This window comes from Aristolochia californica, unplaced genomic scaffold, assembly GCF_029961685.1.
Source record: "Aristolochia californica isolate CCGP_79_NKW_82.1479 unplaced genomic scaffold, dmAriCali1.0.hap1 SCAF_8, whole genome shotgun sequence".
Taxonomy (NCBI): Eukaryota; Viridiplantae; Streptophyta; class Magnoliopsida; order Piperales; family Aristolochiaceae; genus Aristolochia; species Aristolochia californica.
The window spans coordinates 25,628,973-25,644,354 of NW_027182279.1; the positions used below are offsets into that span (position 1 = coordinate 25,628,973).

The 15,382-nt window shown below is 33.9% G+C and overlaps 1 protein-coding gene across 1 annotated transcript; it reads left to right on the top strand.

The window, feature by feature from the left end:
* The first annotated feature begins 259 nt into the window (after positions 1-259).
* On the top strand, positions 260-3,697 carry LOC137938353 (uncharacterized). Its single transcript, XM_068783330.1, has 9 exons — positions 260-355; positions 541-693; positions 1,013-1,049; positions 1,151-2,395; positions 2,454-2,504; positions 2,536-3,299; positions 3,395-3,453; positions 3,498-3,591; positions 3,692-3,697. The coding sequence occupies exons 1-9, from the start codon at positions 260-262 to the stop codon at positions 3,695-3,697; spliced, it is 2,505 nt and encodes an 834-aa protein (XP_068639431.1).
* The last annotated feature ends 11,685 nt before the right edge of the window (positions 3,698-15,382 follow it).

Here is a 15,382-nt window from a genome sequence, read left to right on the forward strand (position 1 = left end):
TTTTTCACCAACTAAAAATGACTACCAAAGTTTTGTTTTCCATGTTTGGGAAATTCTACTAGTACAACCCCGAATAGCTTGGAATTTTATAAGAAAGAGATTTCTAATTGATACTAACATGTTTTAACTATGGATATGTGATGAGGACATCAAACCTACAAGGAATACTCATGAACCAACTCAAGTTCCAGTTGGTGTAGTGACGAGGGCACAAGCTAAAAGATGCAAAGACAGGTTGAATAATTTAGTCTAGAGAGTTATGCAACAAGAAGCGAGTGTGGCCACGAAGGAAGGGAAGCAAAGGCTGATTTCGCTCATCAAGGTTGATCCGGAAGAGGCCCTAAAAGCCACACACGTGCATTGAGGAAGAGCATGTGGGCCACGAGTTAGAGTTTCCTTAAGTCATTCTTAAATGAATGTAATTAGGGTTTCGGATCTCCACTATAAATAAAGGCTTCTAAAACAGTTTTTGAACGTTTGTCATTTTGACTGAAAAACATTCTCCTTGGGTTCTTGCCATAACTATTCAAACTTATCAAGGATTTTTCTTGTGGCTTTCATCGACTTATCAAACGGATTTCCATCCCCGTTTGTGGCATCTTCGATTTTCCAACCAAACTTGAAAGGTCTTGGGGACATTTACCATATTTGGTATCGGGTTTCATCACAGGTTGGCGTGGTTCGTATCAGTTGGTAATCAGAGCTTTGGTTTCTCAAGTTTGTCTATCCTTTTTTTTTCGTTATTCCTATCTATTTTTTCTGTCCTTTTCTTGGTTTAGGTATTTCGGCTATCATAAAAAAAAAAAAAAATTGGCCAAATTGTTATTCTCGTCTTTCTTGATTTCTATCCTATTTTCGTTGTCTTGATTTTTGTCCTTTCTGCGGTATTAGTCTTTGAGTCCAGTGTTTCAAAAAAAAAAAAAAAAAACAAGAATGACTATTTTAGTCGTTGCCGAGAAAAAAAATAGGGGTTTCCGAATTACTCTATCTTGATACTCGTTTCATATTCCAGTGTGTTTATTTAGAAAAGAAAGAAAGGAAGAACAAAAGTAAAAGAAACCTCGAGTGGGAAAAAAGATGGAATTGCTTTTTGATTGTCACAATTATTCCGACTTAAAAAAGGTAAAATTAGCTGCCATTGAATTTACAGATTGTGCTATTGTATGGTGGGATCAGTTGGACATCAATAGGAGACGAAATGGAGAATGTCCTATTGACAGTTGGGATGAAATGAAGAGGGTAATGAGACGACGGTTTGTACCCAGTCATTACTACCGGGATCTCTATCGCAAACTGCAAAGTTTCTTTGAAGGGAACCGAAGTGTTGATGAGTATTATAAGGAGATGGAAATGGCAATGATTCGAGCTAATGTGGAGGAGGATAGGGAGGCTACAATGGCCAGATTTCTAAATGGGTTAAATTGGGATATTGCTAATACAATTGAAATACACCATTATGTAGAGTTGGAAGATTTGGTGCAAATGGCTATCAAAGTTGAGAGGAAACTCCAAAGGGGTGGTACACGACCAAGACCAGTTCCACAGAGTTCAAGTATAACATCTTGGAGATCAAACTACCCAAAGAAGGAAGAAACTTCATCCACCTTCAAGGCCAAACCAGAGCCCAAGACAGCCACCACTACCAGGACCTCTCAAGGTAAATCAGTCCCTCCTTCAACCCGTTCTAGTGACATCAAATGTTTTAAATGTCAAGGGAGAGGACACATAGCTAGTCAATGCCCGAACAAGAAAATTATGGTGATTCGGGACAATGGTGAGATTGAGTCCGAAAATGAAGATGATCTAGTTGACATGCCACCATTGGAGGACGTGCCCATCAGAGATGAGGAGGTCGGGGCCGATCATGGCGAGATGCTTGCATTAGTCGCACTGCTAGACTTAAACTTGCAAGCTCAAGAAGAGAAAGAAGAAGTACAAAGGGAGAACATCTTTCACACTCGTTGTCACATGAAAGACAAAGTATGTAGTGTTATTATTGATGGTGGTAGTTGCACTAACATTGCTAGTACTTCTATGGTTGAAAAGTTAGGGCTCACGACACTTAATCACCCTCATCCATACAAGTTGCAGTGGTTGAATGATAGTGGTGAAATAAAGGTCATAAAGCAGGTTGTGGTACCATTTCAGATTGATACATACGAGGATGAAGTATTGTGTGATGTGGTTCCCATGCAAGCTGGACACCTACTTTTAGGAAGATCATGGCAATTTGACCAGCGTGTGCAGCATGACGGCTTCACCAATAAGTACACATTCTTGCACAATCAGCGGACAATCACTCTAGTTCCGTTGACCCCAAAGAAAATATATGATGATCAAGTGAGGTTGCAACAATTGAGTGATAAAAAGAAATTGAGGGATCAAAAGAATGAGAGTACAAAAAAAAAGTGAGGATGTGCATAGTGAGAATGAGAGAAAAATAGAGAGAAAAGAAAGAGACAGGGCCAATGAGAAAAAAAATAGAGAGAAAAGCAAGAGACACGGCCATAGAGGAAAAAGTAGAAAGAAAAGAAGGCAATTTCTATGCAAAAATGAGTGCGGTTAAGCGAGCAATGATTTCAAGACGGCCGATGATTGTATTCATGTACAAGGAGGCTCTTTTTAACACTAACCCACTTGACACTGTGCTGCCTAGTGTTGTTGTTTCTCTCTTGCAGGAGTTCGAGGAGTTGTTTCCCGAGGAGGTACCACATGGGTTACCACCTCTTCAAGGGATTGAACACCAAATTGATTTCGTTCCCGGTGCATCCATTCTAAACCGACCAACATATAGGAGCAACCCAGAGGAGATGAAAGAGCTTCAAAGGCAAATTGAAGAATTGATGGAGAAAGGGCACGTGAGAGAAAGCACGAGTCATTGTGCCGTACCGGTGATTCTAGTGCCAAAGAAGGATGGAAAATGGAGGATGTGTGTTGATTTTAGGGCCATCAACAACATAACGGTAAAGTATCAACATCATATTCCTCATTTAGATGATATGTTGGATGAGTTGCATGGATCTTGTGTGTTCTCAAAGATAGATCTTAAGAGTGGGTATCATCAACTACGAATGAAAGAAGGAGATGAATGGAAGACCGCTTTTAAAACCAAATATGGATTGTATGAGTGGCTAGTTATGCCATTTGGATTAACTAATGCACCTAGTACTTTCATGTGCTTAATGAATCATGTTTTGCGTGCTCTCATTTGTAAATTCTTTGTTGTTTATTTTGATGATATTCTCATTTATAGCAAGAATTTACATGATCATGTTTCTCATTTGCAATCTGTTTTGGAAGTGCTTAGAAAGGAAAATTTATATGCAAACCTCAAAAAGTGTACTTTCTGCTCTGATAAGATGGTTTTTCTTGGGTTTTTTTGTGAGCAATAAAGGTATTGAGGTTGATGAAGAAAAGATCAAAGTCATCCAAGAGTGGCCGACACCCTCCAATGTAAGTAATTTTCAAAGTTTTCATGGACTTCCTAGTTTTTACAGGAGGCTCATGAAAGATTTTAGCACCATCACTGCACCACTTACCGAAGTTATCAAGAAGAATGTTGTGTTCAAATGGGGTGAAGAACAAGGGAAGGCATTTCAGCTTCTTAAACATAAGCTTACTCATGCTCCTTTAGTTGTTTTACCTGATTTTTCTCTAACATTTGAAATTGAATGTTATGCTTCTGGTGTAGGCATAGGAGCTATGTTGATGCAGGAAGGAAGGCCACTTGCATACTTTAGCAAGAAGCTAAGCGGGGCTACACTTAATTACCCCACTTATGACAAAGAGTTGTATGCCTTGATTCGAGCATTAGAGACATGGCAACACTACTTTTGGCCAAAGGAGTTTGTAATTTGTACATATCATGAATCTTTGAAACATTTGAAAGGTCAACGCAAGCTGAACAAGACACATGCTCGATGGGTTGAGTTCATTGAAACTTTTCCTTATGTCATTCGGTATAAACAAGGTAAGGAAAATGTGGTTGCGGATGCACTTTCACGCAGGTATGCCTTAATCTCTACTCTTGATGTTAAACTTCTTGGTTTTGAGCATATTAAGGAACTTTATCCAGATGACCACATTTTTGGTGAAATTTATACTGCTTGTGAAAAGTCTGCAGCAGGTAAGTTCTATTGGCATGAAGGTTTCTTATTTCAAGAGAATAAATTTTGTATGCGTAATTGTTCAATGAGAGATTTGTTAGTTCGAGAATCCCATAGTGGGGGTTTAATGGGACACTTTGCAGTTTCTATGACTCGAGCTATTTTGCAGGAGCACTTCTATTGGCCACACATGAAATCAAGGGTTCAGCCACATGGACTTTATACCCCCCTACCTATTCCCAGTTCGCCTTGGATTGATATTTCTATGGATTTTGTTTTGGGTTTACCTAGGAATTGACGTGGGAGGGACTCAATTTTTGTGGATGTAGATCGATTTTCTAAGATGGCTCATTTTATTCCTTGTCATAAGACTAATGATGCTTCTCAGGTTGCAGATTTGTTCTTTTGGGAGATTGTCAGGCTACATGGCATGCCTCAAACAATCGTGTCAGATCGGGATGCTAAGTTCTTGAGCTACTTTTGGAAGAACTTTTGGGGCAAACTAGGTACGAAACTTCTATTTTCTACTACTTGTCACCCTCAAACCGATGGTCAAACAGAGGTAGTTAATCGGACTTTATCTACTTTGTTGAGGGCTGTCAATGGTAAGAACATTAAGACTTGGGAGGATTTTTTACCACATGTTGAGTTTGCTTATAATCGTACCATCCATTTTTCTACTTAGTACTCACCGTTTGAAATTGTTTATGGTTTTAATCCTTTAACTCCTTTGGATTTATCACCTTTACCTGTTTTTGAGCATATGAACCTAGACAGTAAGCAGAAGGAAGAATTTTTGAAGCAACTCCATGAGCGGGTCTAGGCCAACATAGAGAGGAGAACCGAACAATACATTAGGTAGGCTAACAAGGGACGTCCCAAGCTCGTTTTTGGGGTCGGTGATTGGGTGTGGTTACATATGAGGAAAGAAAGATTTCTAGCACAAAGACGTTCTAAGTTGTTGCCCTAAGGAGATGGATCATTTCAAGTGCTAGAACGGATCAATGACAATGCTTACAGACATGACTTATTGGGTGAATATAATGTTAGTGCTACATTCAATATTGCTGATTTGAGTCATTTTGATGTAGGTGACGATTTGAGGGCAAATCCTTCTCAGGAAGAGGGGAATGATGAGGACATCAAGCCTACAAGGAATACTCATGAACCAACTCAAGTTCCAGTTGGTCCAGTGACGAGGGCACAAGCTAAAAGATGCAAAGACATGTTGAATAATTTAGTCTAGAGAGTTATGCAAAAGAAGCGAGTGTGGCCACGAAGGAAGGGGAGCAAAGGCTGATTTCGCTCATCAAGGTTGATCCGGAAGAGGGCCCAACAACCACACATGTTCATTGAGGAAGAGCATGTGGGCCACAACTTAGGGTTTCCTTAAGTCTTTCTTAAATGAATGTAATTAGGGTTTCGGGCCTCCACTATAAATAGAGGCTTCTAAAACAGTTTTTGAACGTTTGTCATTTTGAGTGAAAAAATTCTCCTTGGGTTCTTGCCAGAACTATTCGAACTTATCAAGGATTTTCCCTATGGCGTTCATCGACTTATCAAACAAATTTCCATCCCCGTTTGTGGCATCTTTTATTTTCCATCCAAACTTGAAAGGTCTTGGGGACGTTTACCATATTTGGTATCGGGTTTCGTCACAGGTTGGCGTGGTTCGTATCAATATGCAAGGCTGAAACATGAAGAAGATGTAAATGACCTAATGATCCAAAATTTTAAATGTGTAGAAAAAAATTAAATTCTCAAGTTAACGTGCAGTGGGATATTTACCAGAGTCAAACAACCCACTTTCTACCTATTTACAAAAAGTTGACGTAACAATCATAGATCATCTTAAAGGTTTTGATCGATTAATGATGTGTAACGGCTATAATTTTTGTTAGAGATGACTTATGGTTTGGGAGTCAACATTCAGTTAAAAAGGCCTCACCCCCTCTTTTTCGATGATTGCAAAACCTAATATATAAAAAACTAAAATATTTTACAATCCCTAAAAATCAGGGATTCTTTTTGAAATTATCTCTCTCTGCATTTGTCCATTAGTATTTTGGATGTTCAATTTTTTTTCAAATCCAAACTTGAGTTTTCACTCTCCCTTGTTTCTCTTAAACAAAAAGATAAGGCAAATAGATCACAAAAAAATGAAAATTTTAGAGTTTATATATACAAAAAACAAAAAACTATAATAAATGTAAGTGAAGAAAATTATTTCAAGCACTAAAAATGAACACCAAAGTTTTGTTATCCATGTTTGGGAAATTCCACTAGTACAACACCTAATAGCATGGTGTTTGATAAGAAAGAGATTTCTAATTGATCCTAACATCTTTTAAAAATGGATATGCAAGACTGAAACATGTTGAAGATGTAAATGAGCTACTGATCCAAAAATTTCGAGTAGAAAAAATTATATTCTCAGGTTAATGTGTGGTGGGATATTCAACCGAGCCAAACAACCGACTTTTTGCACATTTACAAAAGCTGACCTAACAATCATAGATCATCATAAACGTTTTGATCGATTAATGATGCATAACGGCTATAATTTTTGTTAGAAATGACTTATGGTTTGGGAGTCAACACTCAGTTAAAAATGCCTCGCCCCCCTTTTTCAATGATTGCAAAACCTTATATACAAAAAACTAAAAGAGTTTACAATCCCTAAAAACGCAAATACTTTTTGGAATTATCTCTCTCTGCATTTGTCCATTTGTATTTTGGATTTTCAATTTCTTTTCAAATTCAAACTTGAGTTTCACTCTCCCTTTTTTCACGTAAACAAAAAGATAAGGCAAATAGACCACAACAAAATGAAAATTTTAGAGTTTATGTATGCAAAAAATTGAAAAGTATTAAAAATGTAAGTGAAGAAAATTATGCACCCACTAAAAATGACTACCAAAGTTTTGTTATCCATGTTTGGACAATTCCACTAGTATAACCCCAAATGGCTTGGAATTTTATAAGAAAGAGATTTCTAATTGATACTAAGATGTTTTAAATATGGATATGCAAGGTTGAAACATGTTGAGGATGCAAATGACCTAATGATCCAAAAATTTCAAAGAATAGAAAAAATTAAATTCTCAAGTTAATGTGCGGTGGAATATTTACCAGAGCCAAACAACCCACTTTTTACGCTATTATATTGTGGGACCCTCAATAGAGTCACAATCTAGTGGAACCCACCTACATAGGTTGGTTTGACTCTGTTATATTGTGGGAGCCACCATGGAAGCACAAGCTAGTGGGACCCACCATGAGATTTTGTGGGACCCACAAGGATAACCACGAGTTGGAAATCTATCCTACAAGGGCGGGTGGTTAGAAGATCTTTTGGGATCCACAAGGATATCCACGAGTTGGCAACATATCTTGGAAGATCTTGTTTGCATTATATTAGGATTCTATTTACATTAAGTTACCGTAAGTATTTTTCTTTAATTGAATGTAATTAGGGAAAGAGTTTATTCTATCTAGATTCTACCACGTCCTCCATTATACATAGAGGACTTGTAAACTGATTTGAGGACCTTTGATTTTATTCATAATTGAGAGTTATTCTTCTCGAGTTCTTGAAGGAACTTTCGAACTTATCAGGGTTTTTCCTGTGGCGTTCAAAATGAAATATCAAACGGATTGTCCATCCCCGTTTGTGGCATCTTCACTATACCAAGGTTCTTGCTTTGCTAAGCAACGGTTTTTTAGGGATTGCAAATTCTGTCTAGTTTATAAATTAGGTTTTGCAATCGTCGGGAAAAGGGGGAGATGGGGGATTTTTAACTGAGTTTTGACTGCCAATCCACAAGTCATTTCTCTAAAAAACTTTAGCCCATGACGCATGATTGACGGATATATCACTTTACAATCATCAATGATTTTTAGGTCAGCTTTTTGTAATTGGGAAAAATAGTGGCATGTTTGACTCAGATAAATATCCCACTGCTCGTACACTTGAGAATTTACTGAGGCTTGGATCCATAGGTCATTAGCATCTTTAACATGTTTCAAGCATGAAAATCCATATTTAAAACATGTGTAGGATCAATTAAAAATCTCTTTCTTATAAAATTCCAAGCTAGTTGTGTTGAACTAGTGGAATTTCCCAAACCTAGGTATCAAAAAATTTGTGCTCATTCGTAGTGTGTCAATAAATTTTCTTAACTTACATTTGTTGTTATATTAATTTTTTTGAATAAATAAATTTTAAAATTTTCATTTTTTTGTGATCTATTTTCCTTATTTTTTGTTTAATAGTGAAAACTCAAGTTTTGATTGAAGAAAAAAGTATACATTTAAGATGGAAATGCACAAATGTAAAGAGATATAATTCTAATATTTTTTTGTTATTTTTAGGTATTGTAAACTCTTTCTAGTTTTTATATATTAGGGGGAGGGGGAGGGGGAGGATTTTTAACTTAGAGTTGACTTCGAATCCATAAATCATTTCTTATAAAAATATTGCATCTTACGCATGATTGACCGATAAATCACTTTACAATCATCTATGATTGTTAGGTAACTTTTTGTAAATGGGCTAAATTAATGGCTTGTTTGACTCGTGTAAATATTCCACCACATGTTCACTTGAGAATTTAATGAGGTTATGATCCATAGGTCATTTTCATCTTTAACATGTTTCAAGCATGCATATCCACATTTAAAACATGTGAAGGATCAATTAGAAATCTCTTTCTTATAAAATTCCATGCGATTAGGCTTGAACTAGTGGAATTTCCCAAACTTGGAAATCAAAACCTTTATGTTCATTTGTGGTGTGTGAATAATATTTTTTTACCTACATTTGTTTTTGTTTTAATTTTTTTGCTTACATAAACTCTAACATTTTCATTTTGTTGTCATCTATTTGCCGTATCTTGTTTTTTACGAGGTTAAGGGAAAAGTGAAAACTCATGTTTTGATTTAAGAAAAAAGTATACATCTAAAATGAAAATCCACAAATGTAGAGAGAGATTATACTCTACTAGTTTTTATATATTAGGTTTTGCAATCATCAGGAAAAGGGGGAGGGGGGATTTTTAACTGAGTGTTGACTCCCAATCCATAAGTCATTTCTTACAAAAATATAGATCATTACGCATGATTAACTGATAAATCACGTTACAATCATGTATGACCGTTAGGTCAGCATTTTGTAAATGGGCTAAATAATGGCTAGTTTGACTAGGGTAAATATCCCACCGCAAGTTCACTTGAGAATTTAATGAGGTTTGGATCCATAGGTCATTTGCATCTTTAACATGTTCCAAGCATGCATATCTATATTGAAAACATGTGTGGCATCAATTAGAAATCTCTTTCTTATAAAATTCCATGCTATTTGGGTTAACTTAGTGGAATTTCCAAGACTTGGATATCAAAACCGTAATGTTCATTTGTGTGAATAAATTTTTTTTACTTACATTTGTTGTTTTTTTAAATTTTTTGCATACATAAAATCTTAAATTTTCATTTTTTTGTGATCTATTTGCCATATCTATTTGTTTACAAGGTAAAGGGAAAAGTGAAAACTCAAATTTTGATTTAAGAAAAAAGTGTACATCTAAAATGGAAATGTACAAATGTAGAGAGAGATAATTCCAAAAAGTGTCAGTAGTTTTTAAGGATTGTAAACTCCACTAGTTTTTATATATTAAGTTTTGAAATTTTTGGGAAGAGGGGGAGGCGGGGGATTTTCAACTGAGTATATTTACCCAATCCAAAAGTCATTTTTTATAAAAATATAGCCTGTTAGGCAGGATTGAGCGATAAATCACTTTACAATCATCTACAATTGTTAGGTCAGTTTTTTGTAAATGGGCAAAATAATGGCTTGTTTGACACGGTTAATATCGCTCTGCACGTTCACTTGAGAATTTAATAAGGTTTGGATCCATTGGTCATTTCCATCTTTAACATGTTTCAAGCATGCATGTCCATATTTAGATAATGTGTAGGATCAATTAGAAATCTCTTTCTTATAAAATTCCAAGCAATTTGGGTTGAACTAGTTGAATTTCCCAAACTTGGATATCAAAACTTTTGTGTTCATTCGTGGTGTGTGAATAGATTTTCTTAACTTACATTTGTTGTTGTTTTTAATTTTTTGCATACATAAACTCTAAAATTTTCATTTTGTTTTGATCTATTTGTCTGATATTTTTGTATACGATATAAAGGGAGAAGTGAAAGCTAATGTTTTGATATAAGAAAAAAGTGGAAATGTACATCTAAAATGGAAATGTACAAATGTAGGGAGAGATAATTCCAAAAAGTGTCAAGTTTTAGGGATTTTAAACCCTTTCTAGTTTTTATATAATAGGTTTTGCCATCGTCGGAAAAAGGAGGAGGTGGGGGATTTTTAACTGAGTGTTGACTCCCAATCCACAAGTCATTTCTAAAAAAATATAGCCCGTTACGCATGATTGACGTATAAATCACTTTACAATCATCTATGATTGTTAGGTCAGCTTTTTGTAAATGGGCAATATAATGGCATGTTCGACTAGGGTAAATATCCCATCGCACGTTCACTTGAGAATTTAATGAGGTTTGGATCAATAGGTCATTTGCATCTTTAACATGTTTCAAGCATGCATATCCATATTAAAAAGATGTGTAGGAACAATTAGAATCCTCTTTCTTAAAATATTCTAAGCTATTAGGGTTGAACTAGTTGAATTTCCCAAAGATGGATATCAAAACCTTTGGGTTAATTTGCGGTGTGTGAATAAATTCTCCTTCTGTTTGATGTAGTTTTAAATTATTTTCATACATAAACTCTAAAATATTCATTTTTTTGTAATCTATTTGCCTTTTCCTTTTGTTTAAGAAGTAAAGGCAAAAGTGAAAACTCAAGTTTTGATTTATGAAAAAAGTATACATATATAATGAAAATGCACAAATGTAGAGAGAGATAATTCCAAAAAGTGTCTGTAATTTTTAGGGATTCTAAACTCTCTCTTGTTTTTATATATTAAGTTTTGCAATCGTCAGGAAAAGGGGGTTGCGGGGATTTTAATTGAGTGTTGACTCCCAATATATAAGTCATTTGTTACAAAAATATAGCCCGCTATGCATGATTGACCAGTAAATCACTTTACAATCATCTATAATTGTTTGGTCAGCTTTTTGTAAATGGGAAAAACAATGGCTTGTTTGACTCGGGTAAGTATCCCACCGCATGTTCACTTGAGAATTTAATGAGGTTTGGACTCATAGGTGATTTGCATCTTTAACATGTTTCAAACATGAATATACATATTGAAAATATTTGTAGGATCAATTAGAAATATATTTCTTATAAAATTCCAAACTATTAGGTTGAACTAGAGGAATTTCCCAAACTTGGATATCAAAAACTTCAGGTTCATTTGAGGTGTGTGAATAAATTTTCTTTACTTACATTTGTTGTTTTTTTAAATTTTTTGCATATATAAACACTAAAATTTTCATTTTGTTGTGATCTATTTGCCTTATCTTTTGTTTACGAGATAAAGGGAAAAGTGAAAACTCAAGTTTTGATTTATGAAAAAAATATACATATGAAATGGAAATGCACAAATGTAGAGAAAGATAATTCCAAAAATTGTTCAAAATTTTTAGGAATTGTAAACTCTTTCAAGTTTTTATATATTAGGTTTTTCAATCATCAGGAAAAGGGGGAGGCGGGGGATTTTTAAGTGTGTGTTGACGCCCAATCCTTAAGTCATTTCTTACAAATATATAGCCCTTTACGCATGATTGACCAATAAATCACTTTACAATCATCTATGATTGTTAGGTCAGCTTTTTGTAAATGATCAAAATAATGGATTGTTTGACTCGGGTAAATATCCCACCCCACGTTCACTTGATAATTTAATGAGGTTAGGATCCGTATGTCATTTGCATCTTTAACATGTTTCAAGTTTGCATATCAATATTTAAAAGATGTGTATATTTAAAAGATGTGTAGGATCAATTAGAAATCTCTTTCGTATATAATTTCATGCTATTAGGGTTGAACTAGAGGAATTTCCAAAACTTTGATATCAAAACATTTGAGTTGATTTGTGGTGTGTGAATAAATTTTCTTTACTTATATTTTTTGTTCTTTTAAATTTTTTGCACACATAAACTCTAAAATTTTCATTTTGTGATCTATTTGCCTTTTTTTTTGTTTACGAAATAAAGGGAAAAGTGAAAACTCAAGTTTTGATTTAATAAAAAAGTATTCATCTAAAATTGAAATGCATAAACGTAGAGAGAGAAAATTCAAAAACGAGTCTGTAATTTTTAGGGATTTTAAACTTTTTCTTGTTTATATATATTAGATTTTGCAAAGGTCGATAAAAGGGGGAGGCGGGGGATTTTTAACTGAGTGTTGACTCCCAATCCACAAGTCATTTCTTTAAAAAAAAAATTAGCCCATTATGCATGATTGACCAATAAATCACTTTACAATCATCAATGATTTTTAGGTCAGTTTTTTTGTAAATCGGCAAAATATTCTCTGTTTTGTATCCCACTGAACGTTCAGTTGAAAATTTATTGAGGTTTGGATCCATAGGTCAATTGCATCTTTAACATGTATCAAGCATGCATATCCGTATTTAAAACATGTGTAGGTTCAATTAGAAATCTCTTTGTTATAAAATTCTTGGATAATTGTGTTGAACTGGAGGAATTTCCCAAACTTCAGTTTCAAAACATTTGTGTTCATTTGTGGTGTGTGAATAAATTTTCTTTACTAACATTTTTTGTTGTTTTAAATTTTTTTCCTTAATAAATTTTAAAATTTTCATTTTGATGTGATCTATTTGCCTTACCTTTTTTTTTAATAGTGAAAACTCAAGGTTTGATTGAAGAAAAAAGTATACATTTAAGATGGACATGCACAAATTAAGAGAGATAATTCAAAAAAACTTCTGTAATTTTTAGGTATTGTAAACTCTTTCTAGTTTTTATATATAAGGTTTTGCAATCGTCAAGAAAAAGGGGAGGCGGGGGATTTTTAACTTTGTGTTGACTCCCAATCCATAAATCATTTCATATAAAATAATAGCCGGTAATGCATGATTGACCGATAAATCACTTTGCAATCATCTATGACTATTAAGTAAGCTTTTCGAAAATGGGAAAAATAATGGCTTGTTTTACTCGGGTAAATATCTTAGCGCACGTTCACTTGAGAATTTAATGAGGTTATGATCCATAGCTTATTTTCATCTTTAACATGTTTCAAGCATGCATATCCACAATTAAAACATGTGTAGGATCAATTAGATATCTCTTTTTAAAAAATTCCATGCGATTAAGGTTGAACTAGTGGAATTTCCAAAACTTGGATATGAAAACCTTGAAGTTTGTTTGTGGTGTGTGAATAAATTTTTTTTACGTATATTTTTTATTTTTTAAAAAAAATTTCAAACAAAACTCTAAAATTTTCATTTTCTTGTGATCTATTTGCCTTATCTATTTGTTTACGATGTAAAGGGACAAGTGAAAACTCAAATTTCAATTTGAGAACAAATTTACATCTGAAATGGAAATGCACAAATGTAGAGAGAGATAATTCAAAAAAATGTCTGTAGTTTTTAGGGATTGTAAACTCCACTAGTTTTAATATATTAGGTTTTTCAATCGTCGGGAAAAGGGTGAGAAGGGGGATTTTTAACTGAGTGTTGTCATGCAATCCATAAGTCATTTCTTACAAGAATATAGCTGTTTATGCTTGATTGACCGATAAAAGACTTTACAATCACATATGATTGTTAGGTCAACTTTTTGTAAATGAGCAAAATAATGGCTTGTTTGACACGGGTAAATATTGCTCCGTACGTTCACTTGAGAAATTAATGAGGTTTGGATCCATAGATAATTTCCATCTTTAACATGTTTGAAGCATGCATATCCATATTAAAAACATGTGTAGGATAAATTAGAAATCTCTTTCTTATAAAATTCAAAACAAATAGGGTTGAACTAGTTGAATTTCCCAAACTTGGATATCAAAACTTTTGTGTTCATATGTGGTGTGTGAATAAATTTTCTTTACTTACATTTGTTGTTGTTTTAATTTTTTTGCATACATGAACACTAAAATTTTCATTTTGTTGTGATCTATTTACCTTATATTTTGTTTACGAGATAAAAGCAAATGGAAATGCACAAATGTAGAGAGAGAAATTCCAAAAAGTGTTCATAATTTTTAGGAATTGTTAACTCTTTCAAGTTTTTATATATTAGATTTTACAATCGTCAGGAAAAGAGGGAGGCAGGCAAGGGATTTCTAACTGAGTGTTGCCCCCAATTCATAAGTCATTTCTTACAAAAATATAGCCTGTTACGCATGATTGACCAATAAATCACTTTCCAATCATCTATGATTGTGAGGTCAGCTATTTGTAAATCATCAAAATAATGGCTTGTTTGACTCGGGTAAATATTCCACCACACATTTACTTGAGAATTTAATGAGGTTTGGATCCATAGGTCATTTGCATCTTTAACATGTTTCAAGTTTGCATATCAATATTTAAAACATGTGTAGGATCAATTAGAAATCTCTTTCTTATAAAATTTCATGCTATCAGGGTTGTACGAGTAGAATTTCCCAAACTTTAATATCAAAACATTTGTATTGATTTGTGGTATGTCAATAAATTTTCTTTACTTACATTTGTTGTTGTTTTAATTTTTTTGCACACATAAACTCTAAACTTTTCATTTTGTTGTGATCTATTTGCCTTATCTTTTTGTTTACGAGATAAAGGGAAAAGTGAAAACTCAAATTTTTATTTAAGAAAATAGTATACATCTAAAATTAAAATGCATAAATGTAGAGAGAGATAATTCAGAAAAGTATCTATAATTTTTAAAGATTGTAAACTCTTTCAAGTTTATTTATATATTAGGTTTTGATATCGTCAGGAAAAGAGGGAGGCATGTGATATTTAACTGAGTGTTGACTCCCAATCAACAAGTCATTTCTTTAAAAATAAATCCCATTGTGCATGATTGACCGATAAATTACTTTAAAATCACCAATGTTTTTAGGTCAGCTTTTTGTAAATGGGCAAAATATTGGCTTGTTTGACTCGAGCAAATATCCCACCACACGTTCACTTGAGAATTTACTGTGGTTTCGATCCATAGGTCATTTGCATCTTGAACATGTTTCAAGCATGCATATCCATATTTAAAACATGTGTAGGATCAATTACAAATCTCTATCTTATAAAATTCCAAGCTATTTGTGTTGAACTAGTAGAATT

Bases quoted from the DNA above. Each gene is read 5' to 3' on its own strand.
- LOC137938353 (XM_068783330.1), top strand. From the start codon at position 260: ATGCAACAAGAAGCGAGTGTGGCCACGAAGGAAGGGAAGCAAAGGCTG. The intron at 356-540 runs GTGCATTGAGGA...AAACTTATCAAG, and splicing joins AGGCCCTAAAAGCCACACAC to GATTTTTCTTGTGGCTTTCA. The intron at 1,050-1,150 runs GTAAAAGAAACC...TTGAATTTACAG, and splicing joins GAAAGAAAGGAAGAACAAAA to ATTGTGCTATTGTATGGTGG.